This window comes from Schistocerca serialis, chromosome 3, assembly GCF_023864345.2.
Source record: "Schistocerca serialis cubense isolate TAMUIC-IGC-003099 chromosome 3, iqSchSeri2.2, whole genome shotgun sequence".
Taxonomy (NCBI): Eukaryota; Metazoa; Arthropoda; class Insecta; order Orthoptera; family Acrididae; genus Schistocerca; species Schistocerca serialis.
This window is the reverse complement of record NC_064640.1, coordinates 16,933,604-16,951,275: the sequence shown is the minus strand read 5'-3', so window position 1 is coordinate 16,951,275 and position 17,672 is coordinate 16,933,604. Positions and strand designations below refer to the sequence as shown.

General features: G+C 43.6%; 1 protein-coding gene across 2 annotated transcripts in view; it reads right to left on the bottom strand.

Moving 5' to 3' along the window:
• Nucleotides 1-17,672, bottom strand: part of LOC126469675 (monocarboxylate transporter 3) — a 442,163-nt gene that overhangs the window by 188,571 nt on the left and 235,920 nt on the right. For both annotated transcript variants that reach the window (XM_050096825.1, XM_050096826.1), the window contains exon 2: nt 882-1,188. In XM_050096825.1, coding sequence (XP_049952782.1) covers nt 882-1,188 — 307 coding nt within the window. The remainder of the gene's footprint in view (nt 1-881; nt 1,189-17,672) is intronic.

Sequence of the window (17,672 nt, the reverse complement as noted above, 5' to 3'; positions counted from 1 at the left end):
AATCCCACCTGGTAAGGATCCCACACCGCACAGCAATATTCTAACAGAGGACGAACGAGTGTAGTGTAAGCTGTCTCTTTAGTGGACTTGTTGCATCTTCTAAGTGTCCTGCCAGTGAAACGCAACCTTTGGCTCGCATTCCCCACAATATTATATATGTGGTCTTTCCAACTGAAGTTATTCGTAATTTTAACACCCAGGTACTTAGTTGAATTGACAGCCTTGAGAATTGTACTATTTGTCGAGTAAGCGAATTCCAACTGATTTCTTTTGGAACTCTTGTGAATCACCTCACACTTTTCGTTATTTAGCGTCAACTGCCACCTGCCACACCATACAGCAATCTTTTCTAAATCGCTTTGTAACTGATACTGGTCTTCGGATGACCTTACTAGACGGTAAATTACAGCATCATCTGCGAACAACCTAAGAGAACTACTCAGATTGTCACCCAGGTCATTTATATAGATCAGGAACAGCAGAGGTCCCAGGACGATTCCCTGGGGAACATCTGATTTCACTTCAGTTTTACTCGATGATTTGCCGTCTATTACTACGAACTGCGACCTTCCTGACAGGAAATCACGAATCCAGTCGCACAACTGAGACGATACCCCATAGGCCCACAGCTCGATTAGAAGTCGCTTGTGAGGAACGGTGTCAAAAGCTTTCCTGAAATCTAGAAATACGGAATCAACTTGAGATCTCATGTCGATAGCGGCCATTACTTCGTGCGAATAAAGAGCTAGCTGCGTTGCACAAGCTCATCTCCTGAAGAGTTTGACTTAGCTCGTCGAAGCATTCCGACAGATAACGACATCGTACGAAAACACGCTGCGCCAGCGCGGCGCATAAGCGAACGCGGAAGGCGGCCGACTTACCGGCGCTGAGGTACATGCCGGAGAGCAGCGAGCCGACCCACGCCGTCTTGCCCTTGCCCTCCCCGTAGTAGTTGACGAACTCGCCCAGGAAGATGCCGAACGTGTAGGCGATGCCGTCGACGATCATGTTGCACATGAAGGAGGCGAAGACGATGACCCAGCCGTAGCCGCCGTCGGGCGGGGGCGGCACGTCGTGGTACTCGCAGAAGCTGAGCGCGTCCTCGTCGCCGGGCGAGCCGTCGTCGTCCTGCGCCGTCAGGCGGGCGCTCTCCTGCGCGCGCTCCGAGCACGAGCACTGGCTCTCCGTCTGCAACAAAAACACACCTACGCTCAGTCCGCTATTCTACATCCACGTAAAAACATCGCAAAGAGACAAATTCGACTAACTTTATACATTTTTCATATACTTAGAGAAAATTAAAAGGACGCGATCCGTGTTTTATAAATGTATACTACTAACAACACAACAGTAAGCACACAATAGAATCGAGCTACTAACGTGGGGTCCGGAACCGCAAGACCGCTACGGTCGCAGGTTCGAATCCTGCCTCGGGCATGGATGTTTGTGATGTCCTTAGGTTAGTTAGGTTTAACTAGTTCTAAGTTCTAGGGGACTAATGACCTCAGCAGTTGAGTCCCATAGTGCTCAGAGCCATTTGAACCATTTTTTACTAACGTGGGATTGCAAACTCCACTGTACCCCACGCCTACAGAACTTCGATTCTCACTGTCGCCTCGCCTCGATATCCGCTCCACCCGAGCGCTGTCATTCTCACCAAATCCTTCAGCGCAGCCGGCCGCGGTGGCCGTGCGGTTCTGCCGCTGCAGTCCGGAACCGCGGGACTGCTACGGTCGCAGGTTCGAAACCTGCTTCGTGCATGGGTGTGTGTGATGTCCTTAGGTTAGTTGGGTTTAAGTAGTTCTAAGTTCTAGGGGACTTATGACCTAAGATGTTGAGTCCCATAGTGCTCAGAGCCATATGAACCATTTGTGAACCTTGAGCGCAGTGTACCCAGTCTTGCGTTCCGCGTCTGTTTACTTCCTCCCACGTGGATCCTCTACTGACTTATCAGACTCTCACCACTCGTCACCATCAATGAAAACCTCCACATATTCTACACTGCCCGAAAACTAGATTCCAATAACCCCACTGCGTCCCCTTTTCTCGTTAATGCTGGTGGGCTGCTGCATCTATACCAACTTATCCAGCCATCCCTACACCTTCGCACACTCCATATTCTATCCCAACGCCACTTCATCCGAATCGCTCTCCCAGACGATACATAGAAAGAAAGTCCCTTGTCATTTAGCTACAATATAGCAGGTCAGCAACTGGAAGCAGTTAATTCCATAAATTATCTGGGAGTACGCATTAGGAGTGATTTAAAATGGAATGATCATATAAAGTTGATCGTCGGTAAAGCATATGCCAGACTGAGATTCATTGGAAGAATCCTAAGGAAATGCAATCCGAAAACAAAGGAAGTAGGTTACAATACGCTTGTTCGCCCACTGCTTGAATAGTGTTCAGCAGTGTGGGATCCGTACCAGATAGGGTTGATAGAAGAGATAGAGAAGATCCAACGGAGAGAAGCGCGCTTCTTTATAGGATCATTTAGTAATCGCGAAAGCGTTACGGAGATGATAGATAAACTCCAGTGGAAGACTCTGCAGGAGAGACGCTCAGTAGCTCGGTACGGGCTTTTGTTGAAGTTTCGAGAATATACCTTCACCGAGGAGTCAGACAGTATATTACTCCCTCCTACGTATATCCCGCGAAGAGAACATGAGAGTAAAATCAGAGAGATTGGAGCCCACACAGAGGCATACCGACAATCCTTGTTTCCACGAACAATACGAGACTGGAAAAGAAGGGAGAACCGATAGAGGTACTCAAGGTACCCTCCACCACACACCGTCAGGTGGCTTGCGGAGTATGGTTGTAGATGTAGATGAAATGAGCCCAGGTATTTCTCCATTGTACCAACTTATACGGTACTCTTCCCTACCTATCCCACTCCAGATCAGAGCGCCCCCATTCCTCTTCATAATTCCCAATCCCTTGTCCTTTTGATAGCTACTAAGGCCCTGCCGACACACCAGAACTCGTCATTACGTTCTATCTTCCCACTATTCGAACCAACAATAACCATCATCTCTATAAGTACTGTCCTTACCCTTTGACCACAAGGAATATCATTTTCCCTCTCCAAATCCTTTTTTCCAATGGAAGAAATCCGCCCGGAGAGTTCGATCCGAGTCTAGCTGACCTCCCTGTTTCACTCGCTGCGCGGTAAACCGTAAGAGCAGCTCCTCTTTCAACAGAGAGAACTTCATAAATATTCAGTATTGTGAAGTTATCAACTCCCAAAGTGAGTTCGGAAACACTTCCACTTGACGAGCTCCACCTGCTATTGGAGTGCCTTATGCCGTCTTTGTCTACATCTCTACGCCGTCGGAAATAACCAGTTCAGAAAATCGTCGTGAAGGAATTAAATACTAACTCTGCATAGGAATTCTGTATTCAAATATCTTTAAAAGATACTGTTCACAAATAAATTGAAAACCTAAGGACAAACGATTCTTGTCAGTAGAGTCATGAAAATTACAAGCGAGGAGGGTAACGAACTAGTGTCCCGACGACGGCAGAGACGTTAGAGACAGAGCTGAAGTTCCGATAAAGCTAAAACGGGAAAATAAGTCAGCCAGGTTCTCCTAAGGAACCATTTCGGCGTTACCTTCATCGATTTAGGGAAACCACGGGAAACGTGTATTCGAACCCCGCTCCTCGAGGAGCGCGCCACCGCATTCGGTAGCGTGGAGGACAGGAACGCTCCTCAAAAGCTGCCGCTTCGCAACAAATCAGCTTCGCACCGCATGGTATCGAATGACCTGTGTGGGAGAACCGTCTTAGGAGTTTCTGATGCAGCAGTTTGCTTATCTTGTTCGTCAAGGGCGCCCTTCAAACCTACCGCGAAGCAAAGTACTTCCTGGAACAGTTCGGGCAGCAAAATTCGCTATAGAAGCGGCTTTAGATTTATGAGAAGATGGAAGCTGTCGCGATGCAACGTCGTTCGACCGTTGAAGAGCTAACTAAAGCCACCGCTGCGTTTAAAAATCGACGATTGTTCATCAACGTAATTGATAAAAATTTGAAAGCGATATTTCTGTACACACGATTGCTAAATGAAAAAATAGCACAATGGGGGTGAAATATAATACACAATTTTATTCAGATGAAGAAAATATTGCTTTTTAATTCGAAAAATATTGCTACGGAAATGCTGTCTTCCAAGGCCTTTCCGTAAAAAGTTGTTATTAAAATGGCGTAGTTAGCTTTTCATGAGGCAGGAGTCCCTAGGGAAGTGTGCCACGATTGCTCTTTTTCTGTGAATACATAAATCATGTGAAGAATAGATAAGCAGCAGTTTGAGATTGTTTGTTGATGGCGCTGAAGTGTGCCGGGAAGAGTCGTCGTTGAGTGACTATAGGGCGATATAGGCTGATTTCAACAGAACTATTTGGTGTGATTAATGGAAACCTGTTTGAAATGTAGATAAATGAAAGTGAATGCAAATGAGCGGTAAAAACAATCCTACGTCACTTCGATTAAATACCTAGGCGTAACGTAGCAAAGCGATATGAAACAGAACGAGCACGTAACTTCGGTAGTAGGGAAGGCTAATGGTCGTCTTCGGTTTATTGGAAGAATTCTAAGGGAAGTGTAGATCATCTCTAAAAGGGGAGCACGTACAGAATTCTCTGAGACCCATTCTTGAGTAATACTCGAGTGTTTGGGATCCCCACCACGACGGATTAAAGAGAGACAGTGAAACGATTCAGATGCGTGCTGCTAGTTATGTTACCGGTAGGTTCCATCAACACGCGCATATTACGGAGATGCTCCATAAAATCAAATAGGAATTCCTGGAGGGAAGACAACGTACTTTTCACGAAACGCTATTGAGAAAACTTAGAGAACCGGCATTTTCGACTGATTGCAGAACGATTCTATTGCCGACAAAGTACATTTTGCCAAAGGACCGCGAGGATATGATAAGAGAAATTATGGCTCGTCCGGAAGCGATTAGACGGCCGTTTTCTCCCCGTTCCATTTACGCGTGGAACAGGAAAGCGAATGACTAGGAGTGGTACAGGTTACTGTCCGCTATGCACCGTATGGTGGCTTTCGAAGTATGTATGTAGGTGTAGTGTCGGCATGTTTCTTCAGGCACCTCCTAATTGGAAACGTCCAGCAGAATAACTGTAACGTCTGGATTAAATTCCACACCTGTCTGCATTGTTTCATGGAAGGCGGACATTTAACGTTGTGGATGGTAGAGAGCGTAAAGTTCAGTGAAACTCTTGTTGCCATTAAAAGGGGTATGACTGGACGTTGATGTTTTCTCCCTATCTTTTATTCCATATTCATCCATACAAACACAAGTACAACACAGCCATTCACACGAGACAGATACATACTATGTTAATCTTGCATCTCGACAAACTGAATGAAGGCAATTGGAAACCGCCATCTGTAGGACAACAGTGAGGACTTTCCACATTGTCCCCTGTATATGAGGTTCACTTCCACTTCTGAGGAGGGATAACAGGTGTGATTTGTTGACTCAGTGGATCCGCAGATTATTTCCTCTTGACACTTCATTCACCTCTTGCATTGATTTGTTAATATTAAAAATACCAATCTGAATCGTGGTTCAAAAAATGGCTCTGAGCACTATGTGTCTTAACATCTGAGGTCATCAGTCCCCTAGAACTTAGAACTACTTAAACCTAACTAACCTAAGGACATCACACACATCCATGCCCGAGGCAGGATTCGAACCTGCGACCGTAGCAGTCGCAATCGTGGTTCGGTGTCCGCTTTAAACTGCGCGTTCCCTCATAACTTACTGGGTAAGTCTCTTCGATGGTCAGAGGAAGTTGAGAGCATACCACCTCCAACACGACCATGCAAAGTAAAGCTCCCTTAGTGTTTAAATCAACCTTCGAGACGAGGGCAGCTTTACTTAGGTGCTGCAGATGTCTTTATCGAGTAACTTACAAGGAAGGTGGGGGGCGGGGGAGTCTGACATGTAGACCACCGATTTAAAAAATTGAGGTCAAAGATGATGATGGGAAAATGGTATTTTGAATTTTATATATCGAAAGATTGCCTGAAATCAAATATTTTTATTAATATAATATGAGGCCCAAAGTTGATATTGTTCGAGTTATTACCGTTTCTGTGTTTTCATGCTGTAGCTTGGGTACCTCATTTTACATGCCTAGCAGAGAGAGGTCAGTTGTCGAGTGATCAAGATGTTAAACTGCCAAACCGCTGGTATTCGATTCTTGAACGTCACTTTTTTTTCATTCGATGTTTTTTCGTGTATCTGATTACATTTTGATAATCAGAATACTTTTCTTTGCCTTTTTTTAAAGTAAAACATTGGGAGGTGCGATTAATACTCAAATAAATGTATATAACATGTTGACAGTTATTTTCATCTTAGTATAAAAATACACCTAAAGTATATTACTCCGTAATCCTAACTGATCGTCTGTTCGTGAGCGTCTCTCAATCAGTGGGGTAAACCTCATCATAGAAACAGGCCAAACGGAAATACTTCTCCCATCATGCGCAACAGACGAACGACATCTCTCCGCATTGACATGTTTTCTAGTACACTGTTCGTGGAAAACACTAATGTTGCTAAAAACAGATCAGTCAGGTATCAGTCTGCAAGCGTACCAAGTGAATAAGAGCATATCATGAGAGACATGCGCGGACAACCGATTATGGACCAATGCACGAATTTTGGTAGCATCTGTCCTATGTTGTAATTCTCTGCTTTGCTCTGATATCATATAATAATGAAGTCGTGCGATGAAATTCCTTACCTGTCGGAAAACGTAAACGTGATACAGTTGACAAAGACATATACATCCCGGTAGAATCACTTTCACGGTGCAGGTCAGTTGAGCATCGTCATCTACAAAAGTTCTAATGCAGCGCATCAAGTATCAATACGTTATATATACTTATTTGATTATTAATCACACTTACTGATATTTTATTCCAAAAAAAGGTAAAGAAAAATATTCTGATTATCAGAATATCACAAGCACCGATAAAAAAAAATCGAATGAAAAAAAAGCGACGACTACAAATCGAACACAGACCAGTGGTTTGGTAGTTTAATTTCTTGACTTCTTTTTATATTTTTACGGCAAACTTTCTACTTGTCTAACTATGTATAATCATCTTCAAAATAAGAAAATGAACCCTATATTATATATATATTTTCAGTTAAATATTTATATATCTTCAACTAAAAGAATCTTCCGTCTAGAAATTGTGCGGCTGTTTCTTGTCGGCAGACATCAGCATTTTCTATCTCCAACAATGCCGTGTAAAAATGTTTACAACAGACTCATTCTGCTTTGCTAATGCCCCAGTGAATGCAGCTTTCCACGAATCACACAGTCTCTGTTCTGTCTCACTGCTCACATTTCAGGATTTTCTGTCTTCAGTGTGATGCTGCGTGGAACATCAGACTGAGGCTGGCGCTCTCCAAGTAGGGGTAACCGGTCGAGCGCCGATCTCGCTCTGTTAGACTTGTAGAATGGTGTGTACCCAAGCAGCAGCATGAGAACAAAAAAACGTTAACATCTCGAACATTATTAACTTTGGACCCCATATTGTATCAACAAAAATGTTTGTTTTTAGACGATCTTTCGATTTACAGCGTTGAAAATATAATTTTCCGCCATCACCTTTGACCTCGATTTTTTCAAGAAACTTGTGGGTTTCTAGCAAAAAGCTGAAATGCGTGTCTCTTTATTTTCAACTTAGAACTTAGGTTCGATGTGGGGCGGTGGTGTGATGGGTGGACTGCTGTGGCCTGTTGTGCGGTTGTGAACCACTGAGGGCTACGTCGGGGCGAAGCCTCTCCGTCGTTTCTAGGTCCCCCGGTTTCATATACAATACACACAATACAATACACAATACAGAACTTCTTTGCCAAACTTTATGGAAATGGATGAGCCACATGCAGACCCCTTTTTCGTCTGATACATATTTCCCTTCGTAACAATCTTTTGTCATTTTCTGCTTCATCAACAGCACGTACTGTTTACCCATAGACCGATTTATGGATTTTTCAGTGTTGCAAATTATTTCTATGTACTGTTGTCACCACTGTAGCAAAGAACTTGACCACGAGTGAGCATTTCCATATTCAGCACTGATTTTTCTCTATGGTTTCATCCTTTCTTTGGGAAAAGCCTAGTGTATTGCAACCGAACAGCCGAGGGTGGAAGCTGTTAATTGTTTGCACATGGTGTCACAAGCAAGTTAATTGTTGGCTGCAGTCACGTTTTGATTGCTAAGTAAGTTAGCGCGACGGTAGCAGCGGTTCGCGGGTAATTACCAGACGAGCTGTTCGCAATCCACACTGATAACATTTACTTGTAAGAGAAGCTGGCATTACGTTCCTTCCATGAATATCCAGTATCTTTCAGCAGACGTGTACGAGATCAGGCTTGTTTCATTGTTCGCTACCCGGCGCTGTGGAGTTGTGATACAACCTTCCGTATTTGGCTCGATGTTTTTTAATCCTTCAAAGCAAAACAACGATAAACATTCAGTCCTGTCCTTGCGTGAGTTGGAGTATGTTGACTCGGTATTGAACACTGCTATGCTGTATCTACAACTTCTTTCATACGTGCCTCTGTAACGAAATTCATTCTTTCGTTAAAACTGTGTTACATTTCCAGTTGTTTAGGAAATCATATATTTTTAAGCCTTCGTGGAGCCTATAGTCGACGGATACTTTTCGTATATCCAGTTACAGGTTACATTCTGTACGATATTTCGTTAATTGTCCGATTTACCTATATTAAAAGCAGTGAACACAGTCCACATTATTATCTATTTATACAAATTTTTAGTTTGAACCCTTTGGTTGAGGTTGCTAAGGTAGAAGATATTTTGCATTTTATGCGTTGTGAATTTGGCCACAAGCTTTCTCGTTCAAAGGTTCGGAGGCCATCCTGAGTGCGGGAGAAATTAATCCCTGTTTACCCGAATAACAGATTCCAGTTCACAAGTTGCGTCGCGTCACTGAGTTTAAATACCACAAAAGTCTGCACGGACTTTCTTCCTGTGTTAGTTTCTGACACTGAAAGAATCTTTTTCTATGTCAGTAGGGTCACATGGGATCTGCAGGTTGTCGCTCCCTCTCTCTCGCTCTCTATCTCTTTTCTCTGATGTCGGAACTATGAGATCAGTCGACTATCCAGGACAAAGCAGATTGGAAATTAGGGCCTTCGTGTATTCCTGTACTAGGTTAAAAGTCCACAACAACATAGTGGGAAATTATATCGCCGATACTCCTGCTATAGAAACAGTGATCTCAGGTACACGTGTTCCAGTGGAGAATCGTTTACTGAACCACAAACAGAAAATTCGAAATGAACGGGACAAAGTGAGGACACAAATGTCGATGATACGTGGAAGAAAACAGTGTACACAAATAACGTCAATAATGCTAACCAGCCCTTGGAGTCTCGAACTCTTGTTACACGGAAATTAACAGTTTCAATAGCACTGTTGAAGTTCAACTTTTAAAAAAAGCGGCAGCTTTAGAACTTCGGCGAAGTGAAAGACAAAAATGACACATGTTTTAGGCGCAGCAACCTTTGGGATTAGATATCAAAGTTGCTAAGGAACGTTATGAGTAATAAGTGCTACTTACCCACATTTGTGTCCTCACTGTGAGTAACCACACACTTCGCAATATACAAAGAACTTTATTCCTTTATGACGGAAACGAAAGGTGATATATGACCTTAGAGATGTAAATCAAAGAATTTTATCTACTTCCAGTATGTTGTTTCAAGATTTTTGGTTGTTGTTTCTGATACAGCCAGCGCGTGTGTCTGTCTCATCAAGTGGATAGCTGTTACATTCCTTACAGGTTTAAGTTGAGGTAACTGGCTAATTTTATCACATTACATCAGTTTGTTTTTTTAATGTTTACTAGTATTACAAATGCCTGTTTTACCGGTGCGGGTGATCGTATGGCGTGTTCCCAAAGACCAACAAAAATAAGTAAAAAGTATCCGTAGCGTCGGATGTCACGATGTCCGTCACAGAAGAATAGAACGATCGACGCATTTCTCTCAGACCGGAAATTAAGAAGACAACGGCTTACTTAAGTTATCACAGTTGGCGCGGAGCGAAAGGTAGTTACCGAGCAGGGTAGCGCGTTGGTTAGCGCACTGGACTTCCATTTAGGGGGACGACAGTTCAAACCCGCGTTCGACCATCCTGATTAACGTTTCTCGTTATTTACCTAATTGCTTAAGGCAAATGCCGGGATGGTGCCTTCGACAGGGCACGGTCGCTTTCCTTCTGCATCATTCCTTAATCCGAGCTTGTGCTCCGCCTCTAATGACCTCGATGCCGACGGGACGTTACACGATAATCTCCTCCCCCCCCCCCCTCCTCCTCCTCGAAGCGTAGTTGAAAAAAATAGCCACACCTCGCAATGAATCCCTACCATCTCCTGTGTCGTGGATTTCGGATCTCGAATGTTTCCCTGTCGGATGGCTTCGCGCTGCTGTCCGTTGTGACCTGGTACTGACCCTGCACTAGACCTCGCTGGGCGCTTCACAGGGCTACTAAGTATCGTGCCTCGGAGCCCTTCAGAAGTTTCTGTGGTCTCGTTGACAGACTTATTGACGTGAAGATGGAAACAATATCTTTATTGCTAGTGAAATGTATAAAAGAAATGTCTGGCTGTGGCGTCCGGGACTGGGATGGAGCTGTCGGAAACAGGAATTCGTCTCAACATTTATATTTCTGAGAATGAGAAGTAAGGTAAAACCCAAGCTATTCGTAAAATAGACGCAATGAGCTGTTCGAGGAACCACGAACAATAACGTTTTACACTAGAATAATGGAAAGACTGTGATATACTGTCTGAAAAATGGTGGAAAATAGCAGCTTTCCAACAATAGACAGAACTGATACTCGTGCACGTAGATGAAGGGTGGACGGTGTTGGGCACCTGTGATATGCACCCCGTCCAGACGAGACGTATCGTTCCTGTCCAGCTACTGCGAAGAAGCGTGCGTGTCGTTATAGCAGGTGCCCCGGACGAGATAGCGCAGGAATGGCACGCTCATGGATAAACGGCCTAGCGTTCGCTACCTGTGCTCAGGTGCCCTACGCCGTTGCTACACTAAAGAATGCCACATACACCTACGGAAATAGTACGTCTTTTCATGTCATTCGGCGTTCTTTGTCGTAGTTTCACCTGCCTACTTCACGTAACAAATAATAGTTTATGATTTCCAAACTCTACCAGACTAGTCCACTTTAAAAGAACAAAAAACTGACTCGTGTGAATCTGTTAATCTTTAGTTACGCATTTATTCGAGATCTCCACCGAGCGAGATGGTGCAGTGGTTAGCACACTGAACTCGCATTCTGAAGGACGACCGTTCAATCCCGTGTCCTGTCGTCCGTGATTTCCCTAAAATCGCTTCAGATAAATGCCGGGATGGTTTCTTTGAAAGGGCGCGGCTGATTTCCTTCCCCATCCTTCTCCAATCCGATGGGACCGATGGCCTCACTGTTTGGTCCCCTCTCCCAAATCAATTAATCTTATTGGCTTCCATTTACAGTAAATTCGTTTTACACAGATGGCACAAGATTCGGCGACTCACAGAAAATACGTCTGTAATACCGCGCAAACATCATGTTGCGGGCAACAATTGTACCCGAAAGATGGATTGAACACCAAAAATACTGTACGAGCGTTGCTCAAACTGAATAAAATTTCAGTCTGTGAGGAATGAGAATTACTCTTGTTTATATCGCTGGGTAGTGATGGGACTGTTTACTACAAAATAATTATTCATTTTCAAACTTTTGTTGTTGTCTATCGCAACATAGGTAGTATTTGTTATTCAGTTGCCTTCAACTGTAACTTATTTTGCATTCTTTTTCATCTATTGCTTAAAATTTGTCGTATAATGTGGAAGTCAAATTAGCTGATTAGTCCTCGAAAAAAATCCAAGACTTGAGATACATGATACTTCTGGAGGGAATCGATTCAGTACGTTTTCAACACACTCTTAACAGTAAATTGGCTATGAAATTCAGAAAATATCCTATTCTGAGAAGAAGTCTTGCTAAAAGATGGGTCATATGTTAATAGAACGTTGAATCTTGCTTGAATTGTACTTTTTTTACGCTTTCGCAGACATACTGTGTCCAAGGGCTTCTCCTTGATTAAGGGGACCTGCAACATCAACAAATGCATTTGGTCACAGTAACAAGTGCCATTTGAGTGTTCGCTCATCTCATGCAAAAAGGGAAGCAACATTTCGATAAGCAAGTTATTTTTTAACAATTTTTAGCGTGCGCAGGCTTCCGTTGGCATTGTGATCGTCAGTAAATCTTCAGTAAACGTTTCGGCTGCGGTCGAAACTGGCTGAAACGGAAAACCATAAAACATGACGTCGCAGTCACTTACCCAGAAAAGTTTTACTGGACGAAAAATTCTTCTTTTGTGAGTCTTAAGCATTTTGTAAGATATCTACCCAAATTTTATCGTAGTATAGACTTAGAAAGTCCGCAGCTCGTGGTCTTGCGGTAGTGTTCTCACTTCCTGCGCACGGGGTCCCGGGTTCGATTCCCGGCGGGTTCACGGATTTTCCCTGCCTCGAGATGACCGGGTGTTGTGTGGTCTTCATCATCATCATTCATCCCCATTACGGTCGGAGGAAGGCAATGGCAAACCAGCTCCGCTACGACCTTGTCTAGTCGGCGGTGCGGGTCTCTCGCATCATTCCCTACGCTCCTCGGAGTATGGGACCTCATTATCATCAGACTATGTCTTGTTCTGCCTGCAGAAATCCATTGAGACCCCATTTGTAGAATTTCCTTCGTAATTTGTCTTCAGAGATGAGTTGCTGTCACGTGATTTGGCATACCCGAAAGATCTATAAGCATTAACTTTGAGGAGGAACTCCTGTAGACACGCACATGCAAAACACTGAATACCTTTAAGACGATATCATGTCATTTAGAAAACGGCACACACCTCGTACATATACAGCGATAAGAACAGTGCATGACTTGACATTTAGAACTGAAATGGAGGCGAGTACATAGGCGGTAGGGGATTCTATCCCCAAGGCCCGGACTAAGGTACGGGATACGGATATCACGTAAGGGGCAACTTGGACACCTTTATTCAACAATAATTTATCTGGGATTGAGTAACGCGCAACAACAGTGTCTAAGTGCTGAAAATCGGACTGACACAAAGAGGACCATGGACTAACTGAATACTTTCAAATGTGTTCCCATTTCATCAGTATCGTGTGAAGTACTCACTGTCATAATCTGCCAAAGCATAATTTTAAACGCAAGAGAATTATCTTGAATGTTGGACTGTTAACAACTAACAGACTGTTAGAAGACTTGAGATTATCTCAAGGAAAGTGGGTAGAGATTTTGCAAGAATGTAGGTCTGTGAGTAACGATCTGGACATTGTTTCAACCTTCCCAGTGAAACGGCTAACACACGAGAGTGACGTTAATCAGCCTGAAGAGATACTCAAACAAACGGTGCTCTTCCTTGTTTTGGACTGTTTTAGTCATCGAGCGAGGTCGCGCGGTGGTTAGCACACTGGTCTAGTACTGGGGAAGATGGCAGTTCTAATTCACGTCCGCTAATCCAGGTTCAGGTTTTCAACGATCCCCCTAAATCGTTTAAGGCAAATGGCGAGATAGTTCCTTTGAAAAGGGCACAGTGGATTTCGTTTTCTGTCCTTCCATAACTCGAGGTTGTCCTTCGTCTCCAACGACCTCGTTGTCAACGGGACATTAAGTTCTCATATTTTTTCGTTTGTGCTACAGTCAGCCTCACCGATCACTACAAGGATGTGCATGAAGTTAACAAATTCAGTTTCTTGTGGTTATATGCCAGTTTATCCAGAACAGAACTTGGAAAGACGAACTAAAGATGATCTAATCGTAAGATGTATAGCAGTGACGCATTAGAAGATATACTGGAAGAAATCAATAATCTGAAAGCAATTCATAATTGTCTACTTTTATGACTGAATTCACTTCACCCCTAAACACAGTTTTGGAGCACAAGCTGAACAACATTTTCCCGAAGGTCTGCGTTGCTCTAAGAATAGTTTATTCGCAGCCGCTATCTGCCGCTGCGGCTGAAATATCGTTTGAAATACCGGAAAGAGTAAAGAACATTCTACGACACATAATGACGCTATATAGTTTAGTGGATTCTGATATAGTTTCTATTGTGCCGACTTCGAATTTAATGATATAATAGACACACTTTATAACAAAAAGTAAGGTAAGTTGTGTTATGCGCTTACCGATCTGCTGTATCTACACGATGGCCAGAAATGGTCTGGAAAGCTTGTAAGGATACTGCAGGGTAGGTTGTGCTGAGAAATATTGTTAAGAGAAATAGTCGATACGTTACGCCATTTCCAAGTTAATTAGAATTAAAGCCAATGAGGCCCTTGCACTTGCAGATTCAAGCATCCCGCAAAATGCGATGTCACCAAACGTATGCTTCGTTTGGTTTCCTAAGGCCGAACAAGTGAGCGATACAAAAACGCGACATAGGACGGTAGTAAGGGTCGTATCTGAACCATAGGTTGAGCAGTCTTGTTCACTGTCATCTACGCTCTGAGAAAAGCTGTCACTAATTGTATTTGGTGGGTAGCTTCAATTTGAGCGCTCAACGGACTGATTGGCTAATGCTTATCAAATCGGAAACGGCGCCGCGTATCGAATTTTTTTCCTAACAGTCATTTCTCACCACAATCTACCCTGCAACGCCCTTGCAAGCTTTTCAGGGTATTTCTGAGCACCCTGTATACCTCTGTTGTAATCATCTATAACACCATTCAGTAATACGTCACGTGTTACAATATATGAGAAATTGTATATCGCTACAGAATATTACGGAATGCAGTGTAGGCTCTGCATCCTCTTGCATCTACTCGTATAACGTGCGAGTTCTCTGCCCTCCACGTGTTGTTTATCTAAATGACAACCTATTCTTGCACTGTGCACTTACAAGGCTTTTAAAATAAAAAGACGTCCTGCAGTCATATCAGAGGACCAGACGAGACCTACCACACCGCTGTTCGCGGCCTGCTGGTATGCTTGTAACTGCTGCTCACAGCACTTGACAAACCAGCCTAGTATCAGCAAGCGTTTAGACTGCCAAGTCTCTTGCTCTGATAAACATGACGCACAAAGAAGCAAAACAGACGCACGCCAAAGTATCCTTTCGCCAAAGATTACCAGATAATACATTGGATCTTACGGAAAAACAATAATGACACAAAGTCATTCTAAGCTGGGTTTGACTGACGATTGTCTGCAAACTGGAACACAAAGCAGCTGTTTGGCCCTGGTGCGAGGTTAGCGCTGACCTTCGCGCTTGCCGGTCAAGGCAATCCTTTCGTTTTCTGTTTCGTTTTGCTGTCCACGAAGGATCTATTACGTCATCTACCTGTTGTTATTTAGCCGAGAGGACGGGAAATTTAAATCAGATTCAGCGCTGCAGAGCAGTCCCTGTGTCTGTATTTCACGTAGGGAAAAGTCACAATGTCTGTATGGGCAGCATCAAAGGTGTGACCTCTGTTACGTGGCCTTGGAGCTTCACTTCGTGCCTGATAATGAAGCTCAAGTTTCACTAAGAAACAACACTGCACGTTAATTATCTCATTGGCTCTAAGCTATCTTGTGGGATGGAACTCAGTACGATGCGCTTGGACTGAACGTATTCATCACAAACAAAAATATTTCTAGGTGATATGGAGCTGCATTCTTAGATTATATTCTGGTAATGATGTTCTCTACAGAAAAGTTACATCTTGACAGTGTTTCCATTTAGTACTGCGAAGGTCAGTTTCATTCAAACGTAGCTAAATGCAATACACACAAAGAAGAGTAAAAGACTTATTATACAATTACAGCCGGCCGCGGTGGCCGCGCGGTTCTAGGCGCTGCAGTCCGGAACCGCGGGACTGCTACGGTCGCAGGTTCGAATCCTGCCTCGGGCATGGGTGTGTGTGATGTCCTTAGGTTAGTTAGGTTTAAGTAGTTCTACGTTCTAGGGGACTGATGACCTAAGATGTTAAGTCCCATAGTGCTCAGAGCCATTTGAACGATACAATTACACTCTTAATAATAAGACTTTGGATCCATACATATCGATCAAATACCTGGAGGAAACGTTACGAAGCTGCAAGACGCGGAATGAGCACCGAAAATATCTTAAAGAAGACAACGGGAGAGAGGGAGAGAGAGAGAGAGGAGAGAGACAGAGCGAGAGAGAGCATGTGCGTGGCGGTGGAAATGGTGTGGGGGGGGGGGGGGGGGAAGCAGCGGGACCCACTCGCGACTTCCAGAACAGTAGTACGCTTAAGTAGAGAAAAGAGCTTACAAAGTTCTAGTGGGACGTATTCTCGAGCAGCCCTCGAATGTACGGAATTCTTACAACTGCACCAGAAGAGATCGACGGAGTCCAGAGATCTGTCGAGGAGACGGTAATAGATGTTAAGATAGCCAGTTCAAATATCACGCAAAGACCATATGGTTGAGCCAAGTGACAATAGGATGCATATGTAAGTATACAGCTAGTCATTGGTCATTGCTATTTCTAGCCGTCAATAGTGCTTCGGAGTACCCTCCACTACACACTGCAAAAAGTTAGTTAATATTAATATTTCAGCCCACACTTTAAAAATGCATTAGGCCTGTCTGTAGCAGTAGAATCGTCGCGGAAACTGCAGCTTGATAGGTAAAATAGTACGTTCTATAGCTAAAGTTGAGTACAGGGTCGACTTGCAGCACGAACGGCATTGTAACCAATCTCCAACTGTCAGTCGAGTTAACTCTATCCGTGAGATCAGTCGTGTTGTTAGCTAAGTGCTGTTTCCTTTGATCCGCACACACTTAATGTTAGATTTTCAGCATATCGCTGAGGTCTTGCCATACAGCTTGCCTACTTTTGTGCGATGGACTACATCTTGCGTTATAACATGGTTGGTGGAGTGTTAAGTGAGGTGCACTTTGTTTATGCCGTTGTATTTGACCACTTTCTCCAGGATTCAGGAGCTAACTTTCCAGTGGAGTTTCAGAACGTGATCCCAGAATAACGTGTCAGCTATGGTATCCTAGACAGAAGGTCTCTAGGAAGATGGATTGGTAGAGAAGGCTACTGTAGATGGCAGATAGATATTTGTCTTGAGCAGTGTGTTCTCCAACTCATCCGCCAAGGAGCACGCTGAAAGTTAAGTGTTTCTCTAAGTTACACATCCATACTCTCCGTCGAAGAGGAGGAGTATTAGGGTTTAACGTCTCATCGTAGATAAGATACATAGAGGCGGAGTACAAACTCGGATTTGTGAAGGAAATCGATCATGTTCTTTCCACGGGAACCAACCCAACATTCGTATTTAGCAATTTAGTGATGTGTGAAAGGTGAGTGGAAATTTTAAACACTTGTCTCTCAGCGTTTAAATAAGGAAGGACAATGCAAGACATATGTAGTGCGTATACGTAACGTTAAAATAAATGATTGAGGCGGGAAACAGAAATGTATGTCATTAACGAACACTGTATTATATCCGATCGATAAGCGAAAAACTATTTCACTTCACGTAGTGCTTGCAAAGGAATAGAGTAACAAGTGAAACTGTCAGTTCTGTCAC